Source organism: Monoraphidium neglectum, assembly GCF_000611645.1.
Source record: "Monoraphidium neglectum strain SAG 48.87 unplaced genomic scaffold scaffold00041, whole genome shotgun sequence".
Taxonomy (NCBI): domain Eukaryota; kingdom Viridiplantae; phylum Chlorophyta; class Chlorophyceae; order Sphaeropleales; family Selenastraceae; genus Monoraphidium; species Monoraphidium neglectum.
In genome coordinates this window covers 11,062-21,261 of record NW_014013587.1, presented here as the reverse complement: position 1 = coordinate 21,261, position 10,200 = coordinate 11,062, and the positions used below count along the sequence as shown (strand labels likewise).

The 10,200-nt window shown below is 63.8% G+C and overlaps 3 protein-coding genes across 3 annotated transcripts in view; all 3 read left to right on the top strand.

Annotated features, from left to right (window-relative positions):
• The window catches only part of MNEG_0498 (hypothetical protein), a gene marked incomplete at both ends in the record, with an annotated part of 2,636 nt that extends 1,268 nt beyond the window's left edge, over positions 1–1,368 (top strand). The window contains 2 exons of the mRNA XM_014051014.1: positions 21–514; positions 774–1,368. Of these exons, the coding sequence (XP_013906468.1) occupies positions 21–514; positions 774–1,368 (1,089 nt within the window). The remainder of the gene's footprint in view (positions 1–20; positions 515–773) is intronic.
• A 3,763-nt stretch (positions 1,369–5,131) lies between these two features.
• Positions 5,132–6,553, top strand: MNEG_0497 (hypothetical protein; the record flags this gene model as incomplete). The annotated part of the gene is made up of 4 exons (XM_014051013.1): positions 5,132–5,288; positions 5,532–5,548; positions 6,000–6,056; positions 6,374–6,553. The coding sequence occupies 4 exons, from the start codon at positions 5,132–5,134 to the stop codon at positions 6,551–6,553; spliced, it is 411 nt and encodes a 136-aa protein (XP_013906467.1).
• A 353-nt stretch (positions 6,554–6,906) lies between these two features.
• The window catches only part of MNEG_0496 (hypothetical protein), a gene marked incomplete at both ends in the record, with an annotated part of 4,798 nt that continues 1,504 nt past the window's right edge, over positions 6,907–10,200 (top strand). Inside the window, 3 exons of the mRNA XM_014051012.1 lie at positions 6,907–6,941; positions 7,406–7,470; positions 8,158–10,004. Coding sequence (XP_013906466.1) covers positions 6,907–6,941; positions 7,406–7,470; positions 8,158–10,004 — 1,947 coding nt within the window. The remainder of the gene's footprint in view (positions 6,942–7,405; positions 7,471–8,157; positions 10,005–10,200) is intronic.

The window sequence follows — 10,200 nt, the reverse complement described above, 5'->3', positions numbered from 1 at the left end:
ACCCAACATGCCCCTCCAAGTACCTGCTGGACTGGAATCTCGCTATCCTGACGGCCGCGCCCCTCGCGGCCGGCATCACCCTGGGCGGCCTCGCGAACAAGCTCGCGCCGCCGCTGGTTGTGCACGCCCTCGCGCTGGCCGTGCTGCTGGTGGCGAGCGCCAGCCTCCTCTCCAAAACGCTGAGCATGGTGGAGGAGCGGCGGCGCGCGCGGCGCGCGGCGGCGGCGGCGGCAGCAGCGGCGAGCGCAGAGGCGGCGACTGCGGCGGTCGGCGGGAAAGGTGTGGCGGGCAGCAGCAGCAGCAGCAAAGGCAGCGGTGGCGGGGAATCGGAGGACGACGCCGTTTTGTTGGTGGCCGACAGCGGTGTCGCGGCGCCCGACAAGGCGGTGGGCCTCAGCGTCGGCGTGCTGACTGGGCGGCACCCGCTGCACGCGGCGCTGCTGGCGGCGCTGCTGGCGGCGATGGCGCTGCCGGGGGTGACCAAGGCGGCGGGGCCCTGCGGGACATGGCAGTGGTGAGCTTCCTGCTTTTTTTGGTTTTGGGCCCGCGCCAGCTTTGACAAATTATGTCAGACAGTTGAAGTCATTGCCGCCTGAAGCACTTGAACTCACTGAAACAATTGAACCGTATGCAGGCGGCGGCAGCAGCACGCCCGCAGCACCTGCGGCAGGGGGCTCGAGCATCTACCGGCCCTTCTTTGCCGTTGACAGGTTGCCCTGACGCCTCACTCAATGCATCCCCGCCCCACCAACCTCTAATGACGCGTCACGCAGGTGGCTGGCATTCCTCAGCGGCGTGCCCGCCCTGCTGGCGATCGCGCTCGGCCTCGGCTTCCTGGTCTGGCGCTCCCAGCGCGCCCTCGACGCCGGCGCCGCGGCGGGCGCCCCGCTCTCCGGCCCCGCCGCCGACGCCGCGCGGCAGGTCCGGTGGCGCCCCCGCATGCTCGCCGCCTTGCCCGCGGCGGCGCTGCTGATTGGCAGCATCCAGGGTTTCAGCGGGTCAGGGTCGGGCCCGCTGGTCGCGCGGCTGTTTTTGCTCTTCGACGTCGATCCGATGACGATGGCCGCGTCCGCCCAGATGGTGATCCTTCCTATTGGAGTGTCCGGCATGGTCGTGTTCACTGTCCTGGGGGAGCTGCACTGGGGGCTGGCGGGGGCGCTGATGGGCGTCTCGACGCTGTGCACGATCGCGGGCCACGTGTTCGTCGGCCGCTGGGTGATCAAAAACAACAAGGTTGTGTTCGTCATGGTCCTCGTGTGCACGCTGTGCGTGCTGACGACGCTCGCGATCGGGCAGCAGGTCGTGCGGGAGGCGGTGGGCGCCGCGCGGGGTGGGGCGGTCGGCGGCGGCGGCCTGTGCGGGGGCTGACGGCATTGCTTTCGACCTTCGTTGTCAGGGTGCACACACACTAGTGAACCAATCCAAGAAGCCGGCTTTGTCCATAAAATGTGACTTCATGATCAATAAATGACGTTTCATTCCCGATAGGACGGCATGTCATGTTTTTTATAGAGGTGAGATGTCATTTTTTGGCAGTCTGCAAGAACATTGTTCTTTCGCCAGGGTAGATTGTGCTGGCTGCTTGGATGTGGTGGATGTTGCAGGCTGCCCTTGAAATATTGATCTATTGGTGACTATGCAAGAGCGCCTGTTTATTATCATTGATTGTCAGCGGCGACCTGTAGATGCGGCAACTTGAGGCGTGGGGTTCGCGGCGCGACGTCAAACGCTTGCGCACTGGCAGGACGCACGCGGGAGGGGGGCGGGCAGGTTGGTTTGGGAGCCGGCTGGCATGCCGGGGCGCCGTGATATCGCAGTCGCGGACCGCCAAGCGGAGCTGGACGGGGTAGGGAAGCACTGAGCAAGGGCACGCTGGCCCATGCGCTGACGTGGCGTTGGGCAGTCGCCATTGGGTGCCCGGCGAGGCGGCGGCTTTTTGCAGCGGGATTTGAACTCAGTCCGAGAACCCATACGCCCTCAAGTGTGAGCGGGGCCTTTTCAAGGCATGTCTGCGTCATTCGTTGACCCACATAATAGAAGAGGTACAAGGGCCTGAGGGGTTCTGCCGCAGCACGCTAGCCCTCCGATTGCCCAGTCAGCATGACCGAGCTGACACCCAACGTCACCACGCGGACCGGGCACCAGAGCAATCATACACGGGATCTCGAATTGGCAAGAAGAATTCATATCGAGATCTTCGCATCTGCACCATTCTGAAAGAGCCATGGCCACATCTGCGAACAAGGGGCACCACGGGCCTCGGCTTTCGGTGGCGCCACTGAGCATTGCCATTCTGCTGATCTTGAACTTTGGGGCAGCAGAGGATGTAAAAATTTGCTCTTCAAGCGTGCAAACGGCCAAGGGCGGCGCCACAACGTCCCCGACTGGTCCCCGTTCCATCACCCGGCGCCTGCAAGCGGCCGTCTCACTCGACGCCATTGCCGTCCAAGCAAACGGTCTGGCACAGGAAGCGATAAAATTCTGGCTGGATCATGGCCCAGATAATACATATGGCGGCTTCCAAGCGGTGGGCGGTCCTCGGGCCATGACCCAGGATCCGATGGCCGGCAGCGGCATCCGTGGCCAGCAAGCAGGCGCCTGCTATGTGCACGATGCACGATTTGCTGGGTGGCTTAATCATACATAAATTCCGGGACGTTCCAAGCGCTGAAGCCTGCACGCACCAGCTCATCAGCCTGTCTCACACTCTGATAAATCTGTCCAACATCGGACGCTTAGTCATCCAACCGCTCTGCCCGATGGGAGCAATCCATCCTGTACGCACCCGCCCCGCTGCACCACGGGCACCCGCCTTGCCGCAGACGCTCAACCGCAGCGGCGAAGTGGTGGCCCCTTATGACAAGGGCATCGTGCAGCAGGCGCGCCACTGCTGGGCGCTCTCCCTCGCGGTTGCCTCTGGCGCGGTGCAGGGCGAGCAGGCCAAGAGGGCCGAGCGAGGCTGCGGCCCGCTCGCTGTGGGGTTTCATGAACAAGGCAATGCGCCGGCACGACGGCATGTGGTGCGCAGCCGTGCTTGAGGGTGGGTATTGTAAACCACGCCATCCACGGAGGCGACGCAGGCTGGCACCGCGCCCCAGCCCCGACCGCCGCACTGTCAGGCGGCTGGACCCCCGCTTCTTTTCAGTTGCTTTGCACACCAGGGCGGTGCGCCGCACACATGTGAGCAGCACATGCACGCAGCCCTGCCGCGGACGTGCGCTCAGCGCTCATTGTCTCCCTCTGCCGCCGCCAGGGTGTGGCTTGTGACGCGCGACGGGTCCAAGGTGGTGGACGCGGGACCCAATCTGTACGGCCAGTTCTTCGTGATCTATGCGGCAGTGCAGTCCAGCAAGGTCAGCTGACCTTGCCAGCAGGCCAGCACCGGCGCTGAGGCGTTGGGAGTTTTATCTCAAAGGGGTGCATTCCCAGATGGTGAATCTTTTCTTGTTCATGAAGATGGCGTGTACGGGCTACAGTATTTGTAGCAAGCTGCGTGTGTGTGTGTGTGTGTGTGTGTGTGTGTATGTGTGTGTGTGTGGTTAGGGGGGGAGAGGGTTGACGCTGCAAGGGGTGACGGCAAGCGGACACAGCAGCAGAGAGGCCCGGAGGCCTCCAAAGGCATGCGTTCCCCCCTAGCGCCCTCCTGCGCCACGCAGACCATCGCCAGGGAATTCGTTGACCGAATCCACTCCAGCCGACCCTGAAATCTTTTCTGCAACTCCCTCGCAACCTGCCAGGCGTTCAAAGATGCCGCGGTGCTCCAAACCGCCCTGGCCACTTTCCGTGCCGCTGACTCAGCGTTCCACGACAGCACCCACGGCGGTTACAACGAGACCAACAGCCTCCCGCCCTTGGATACGGTGCGGCTGCCGAATGGGCAGATGCCGCAATCATTCAACGCTATCCTGCATGGCATAGGTGAGCGGGCCGTGATGAGACCTCCAGGAGCAGTTGCGGCCTCTTGGTCCAGGTGGGTGAGCAGGACAAGTACGCAGTGAATGGGGCCAAGGAGCGGGCTTCCCTGACTCATCCGCTCGCCGCTGGCGAGGGTGCGTGCGCCAGCCTCCTGCCCAGCATCACTCAAACTTGGCATGTGTGCAGTCACCCAGGGCTGCGCTAGGTAGCTTTGACTGCTGTGGCGCGCTCACCGCTGGCGTGGCCTGTTGCCGGCGTTGCCGCCTCCCCGAGCTTCTTGCAATCCCCAAGCAAGCAAGCTCACACGACACGCAAACAAACAGAAAAGGTGTGCCCCGACCAATGCTGCAAACTCAGAGTCGCTGACGGTGCTGTATGAAGCCACTGGCGACGAGGCTGTGCTGGCGCGCCTGCAAGAGCTCGTCAGCCTGTTCACGTCGACCTTCATCACAAAGCAGAACCTCGTCTATGGTGAGTGAGAACATGTGTGCGTTTACGCAAGGTGAAAGAGAGGTGCGAATACGTGCAGCGGCAGAACACAACTGCCGCATCGGTGTGTCGTACTCTCTGCAGCCCTCGTTGTACCTGTGCCCAGCCGAGAGCGCGGCGATGCACTAGCAGGCACAATGCATAGAAAATGCGTCGGCCGCAAACAGCCACTCTGGGAGTTGACAGGGCCGCGCACTCGCTGCCATCTGTTGCATTTGGCCAGTGTGTCCCCTTGTGACTCAACTGATTGCAGCCACGTATGCGATTCCACCATCTGCACCAGCCTCCACACATTCATGCAAGTCCCCGCCCCTCCCTCCCCAGCCCTCCCCCCTCTCTGCTCTGACACAACACATTAATATAGGGTTTTATGACCCAGACTCCTGGACGCCTGTTGGGCCCCCCTCAGTCAACTTTGGCCACAATCTCGAGAGGTGACTGGGTGAAAACGGGCTGCAGTGGAGAATCAGGGGCCCTGGATCCACGCTTCTGCCTTTTGGACCTTCCGGCTGGGCTGATACGTCATGCGTGCAGCAGTGCTGTCACGTTCTTGACAAAGCAACCTGCAGAGGGCGTTGACCGCTTGACCACAGCCATGAGAAATTCGATATTGTACTGTGTTCGGCGACACGCACGACAGGCAGGCACATCTGATGATGATGACGTTAATCATCTGCGTCCGCCTGCCGCTCGCAGTGCGTGGCTGGTGGGCGAGGCAGTCCGCGTAATGACAAGAAAGGGCAAGCTCGGCGCGCCAGCCGCCGGCGCAGCGTCGGCAAAGCTGGCGGCCCTCACGGCGGCGTCGCTGAAGGATGGTTATGACAGGGAGCATGGCGGCGTGTTTGAGTCGGGCGCGCCAGGGCACGCGCCCGGCACAGGCGAAGGTATGCGCGGCGATCGGTGCCGCTGCAACCGACGCCGCATCAGCGCTGCCTGTTTCCGTGACCAGATTTTGGGGCGCGCACGCGGCTTTCTACCCCTTGACCAGTATGAATGTGGGCGCAGCACAGCTGCGCGTGTCCCAGGGGCCCCACAAGAGCCTGCAGGGCTTGTGGAACGATTGACGGGGCCGTTTGCATGTCCAACGAACATCCCTTGCTTCCACCTGCATCTTGCCACGGCCGCAGGCGCTTCGACCAAGAAGGTGGGGCATGCCTCGCAACACCAACTTGGTGATAAAATCACCCCTGCTGCCTCGGCAGCACTCCTGAACATTGTGGTTGCGATGCTCCATTTTTGGCTTGGTCAACAACAGCAATAAATAGCCCCTAGCCCACTGTTAAGCCCGCACCCAGCTTGCGCACTCGAAGGCCGCCCACATCCCCTGCTGCACAGCCAGGCACCTTTCTTGCATTCCCTCTTGCAGGCACACTGCGCTTGAATTGCAAGTAAGTGCACGCATGCACGCACGCACGCACGCACGTACACCCCCAAACAGACACACACATCACACACACACACACAGATCACATCCACCACACAAGTTGCCCGCTCTGCATCACTAGCAGAGGCACTTATGGTATGTACCCTGCTTACAAACAACATACACGCAGGTGTGGTGGATCCAGGCTGAGTCGATCCTTGCCTTATTGCAGGCTTACTTGAAAACAAGGGACACTTCTCTGCTGAATCAGCTGAGCGGCACATTCGAGGTAGGTGGGCCGCCGGGCGCACGCACCGCTTGCTTGGAGATGGCGGCCGCCAACAAGGTTCGAGCTGCTGTTCATCCGGCTGGGGGGTTGAGGGGGTGTTATCCCTTCGCGGCCTGAAAGAATGCAGATTCTGCCTATTGTATGTGCATTCCTGTTGCCTGGAGGACCTTGGCAGCCCGCTGGATCCCCTGTAAAACAGGCCCCCTGCTCCTTGGCAAGTCTTGCATTCGCAGCAGACCCACCCTGTCCAAGAGCTAGCCAAGCCGCCCCACATCCGACCACGCAAGCGCTGCCGCGCCGTCCGCCCCCACGCGCAGTTTGTGCGCGCCCACATCTACGACCCCGTCGACGGCGAGTGGGTGTGGCAGACGGACGCCGGGGGCGGCGTGATCGGCCCCTACTACTACCAAAAGGGGAACGTATGGAAGGCGTCCTACCACAATTTGAGGGCCATGCTGTTCATGCAGCAGTGGATCAAGGAGGGCCGCGGCGCGTGACGCGCCGCGGGGCCAGTTGGAACAGACACGCCGCAGCGGCCGCCCACGTTGACACTGAAGATGTCTGCTGTGGAATTTTAGGCCCCGCTGCTGGAAGGGGGGCCCGCTGCTGAAAGGGGCGGCGCTGACACGACGCGGCCTGCTGCCGCGAGTTTGGGCCAATGCTCGCCACTGTGAGTTGGCGCCGCCTCTGCTTGCCTTCAGCACTACCCAGACCGCACGCACCCAAACATATGCACGCGTTACCAGCCATCACTGTCACACAAATTTGGGTCGTGTATGCCTCGCGGATTGGAAGGGTGGATTTGGTTTCAGTGTTGCTTTCACTGCAGCCACGGTCTCAGAACTGCACGATGCAGGAGGCTTCCTGCTGCGAGCAGGAGGCCACGTGGGATCCACGTTGGTGGGCCTCCACCCTGCCGGGCCACAGACCAGGTTTGCACAACAAGCCTGCACAGCAGGATGGCCGACAGTCACTCGAGGCTGACGTCAGCCATTTGTCCTGAATCGGGCTAGGTGTGTCGACACACAGCCCAATTGAAAAACTTCTGGTAGACTCTTGAGTTGAATATAGACATGCCTCTGCACTTTGTCACCGATGTTCAGGTCGCAAATTAGATGCAGCTACAAGCAGCTCAACCTAGAGTCTAGGCCTCTACATGCACCCTTCCCAGCAAATTGCTGGACACACGCGCGGTGATGGCAGTTCGGTCCTAGTGCTTGGCGTGTTTGAGGTGGATGTCTCGCAGGTGTTTGAAAGACAGAGGTTGAATCCCGGGGTTGCAACACAAATATACCAGCGTCACAAATATAATCAGCGTCCACACGCCTGACCGTCCCCTGGCCCGGCAGCGCTGGCAAGGGCGTGTGCCTGACTAACTTTTTCCTGTGCCGCCACCCTCTACTGGAGGAGGGCGGTGAGATGGCTGTCCCTCAGCTTGCAATGCATGAGTGTCATGGCAAAGGGGAGGAAAAAGCGGCAGAAACTGAGCCTTTGGCACCCTCAGGTCACTGCGGCGCACGTGTTTGAGTAAAGCCCTGCCACTCGTGCCCAAGCGTGGGCGGCACCATGCCAGGCCAGCCAGCCAGCGGGACAACAGGCAGCACTGCTGCTGGTTGTGTTGAGGCAGAGTAGCAGAGCTTGTGTTGCAATTGTCATGCAATCACGTCGCTGGTTTAGCCATGCTTCCTGGATCACCCCTGTTCTTGATGCGCCTCCTCCGCAAAGCATGCCACACCCTGCGTGGACGACGCCACTGGGCGGTCTGCCGCGACTCATTTGCATGCACTCATGTCACTACACGCACCGTTGTATCGCACGGATCGCACAAATAGACGATCACCTATGTAGTAAGGAATGTCTGCGGAACAGCAGCGTTGCAGCTAGTCACTCGTTCCGGGTGCTTACGATCTGGCGTGTTTGCGACGACGGCAATGTGGTGAAATGCTTAGGTTCAAATAATCGGTGGCAGCCAAGACGCCGGTCACACGTCGATGGGCTGGCTCAACACGGCGGCCCGTGCCTCGTGTGGCACTACTTGCGGTTGCTGATGGCAGTGGCGAAGCTGCCGAACCCAATCTGAGCGCCCCATCGCTGCCGACAGCGCCGGCGATCCAGGACGAAACCACGGCGCTTAAGGCTACCAAGGCCAACCCCACGGCCAAGCAGCAGCGGCAGCCGAAGGGGCGGCGCGCCGCCTCGAAAGCGCAGCGGCGGCAGGAGCGCGAGGAGCGCCGGCAGGAGCGAGAGGAGCGTGATCGGCTTGTCGACAAGACCGTGCGACGGGCGGACGTCGCCCGGACGCCTGCTGAGGTGGCACAGATCCTCTCCCAGATCCACCAGGACCCGGCCGCCCTGACTCACCTGGATGACGAGGCGGCGCTCTGCATGCGCGCGCCGCTGGAGACCACGCGCAAGCTGCTGCTGTGGCCGCCCTCGCGCCGGCGGAGCCGCAGACGCGGCGGCGGCGGCGGAGCGCGTGCGGCACGGCTGACGGCAGTTGAGGGGGCGCTGCTGCCGGCCCTGGGGGATGAATACGGGGCCGGCATGTTTGTGTATTGCGAATCGGGAGTCGAAGAGCCGCTCGGCGCCACGGCTGCGTTCGCGGCTGCGGACGTGCTGCGCTCGCCGGCCCCACTGCCGCCCCCGCTGGCGCCCTCGGCGCCGATCGACGAGGGCGGCGGAGAAGCAGCAGCCGCGGCGGCGGCCCCGGCGTCGCCGCGGGTGCTGGTGGTGGTGCGTGGCGGGGAGGAGGCCGTCCAGCGATATGCGGAAGAGCTGCGCGCGCGGCTCGCGCCCGCCGGCCTGCTCGCGGCGGCGCTGCCGCAGGACCACGCGCAGCAGGCGCGCGTCCTCGCGGTGCGGACGCTCAATCTCTTCTCGAACGCTGTGGGCAGGCTGCGCCACCTGGCGAGGCAGGCGGACGGCACACTGGGGACATCGGCGACGGAGCCCCATGGGACTGCGGCCGCTGAGCCGCGCGGCGAGCAGATGGAGGCACATAATGGTGGGGATGGGCAGCAGGGAGTGACAGCTGCATGGTCGGGCTCATGTCGAGAGGAGGAGCAGCAGGGGCAGCAGGAGCAGCAGGAGGAGCAGGACCAGCAGCAGGAGGAGAAGGAGCAGCAGCAGGAGGAGCTACAGCAGCAGCAGCAGCAGCAGCAGCAGCAGCAGCAGCAGCAGCAGCAAGTGTCTGGGGATGCGGATGTACGCAAGACCGCCCAGGAGGCATCACCGGCAACAGCAGCGGCAGCGGCAGCGGCAGCGGCGTGCGAGCAGTGGGCATGGGACGGGGGCGCCAGCGCGCGCACCAAGTCCGACGCCTGGGCGCAGTGGCGCGGCTGCGGCGGCGACGACGCGTGCGCGGAGTGGGGGGCGGCGCATGTGCTCGTGCTGTCCTCTGGCACCGCCAAGGCGCTGCGCACCGCCTGGCAGCGGACTCGCAAGATCAGGTCAGTGTGCCGCGGCACAGGCGACAACGCGGACGCGCTGGCCCGGGCCGAGGCGGCCGCCGCCGCGGCGCAGGCCGAGCTGCTCCGGGGCTGCGCGCCGCTGCGGCTGCGGCTGGGGGCGCTGCGGTGGCTGGTCGCCGTCGATGCCGGTGGCCAGGGGGCTGGTGGGGAGGGCAGCGTCAGCCAGGAGGCGGCGGCAGAGGGCGAGGAGGATGAGGAGGATGAGGATGAGATTGGGGATGAGGGTGAGGATGGGGGCGCCGACGGCGATGAGCCAGGGAAGGCAGAGGCCCCGGGCGGGGCAAACGTCGCGCCCCCGCGGCAGGGCGCCGCGCCCGACCTGCGCAAAAGCTGCGATCTGCTATCGTCGGCCGCGTCCGAGGCGCGGCGCGGCGCGGCGGCGCGGGCGTCGGACGGCGCGGGGCCAGAGGGCGACGGCGACGGCGACGGCTCGGCGGCGGGCTATGATGAGGGCCTGCGGGTGGTGTATGTGACGCAGGTGAGATCCCAGCCAGCATGTGCCCGAGGAGCCTGCCTCGCTCCACCTGCATGCATACGGATGCCTTTCTCCCGCTTGATTACATATGCACACTCAGACGCCACAAGCGGCTCCTCCACCACCCGACTGACCGCCCTGCCCGCCCCATGGCCCAGCGCGCCGCCCTTCCATCCCCTTCCCCCCACCCCCCCCCCCC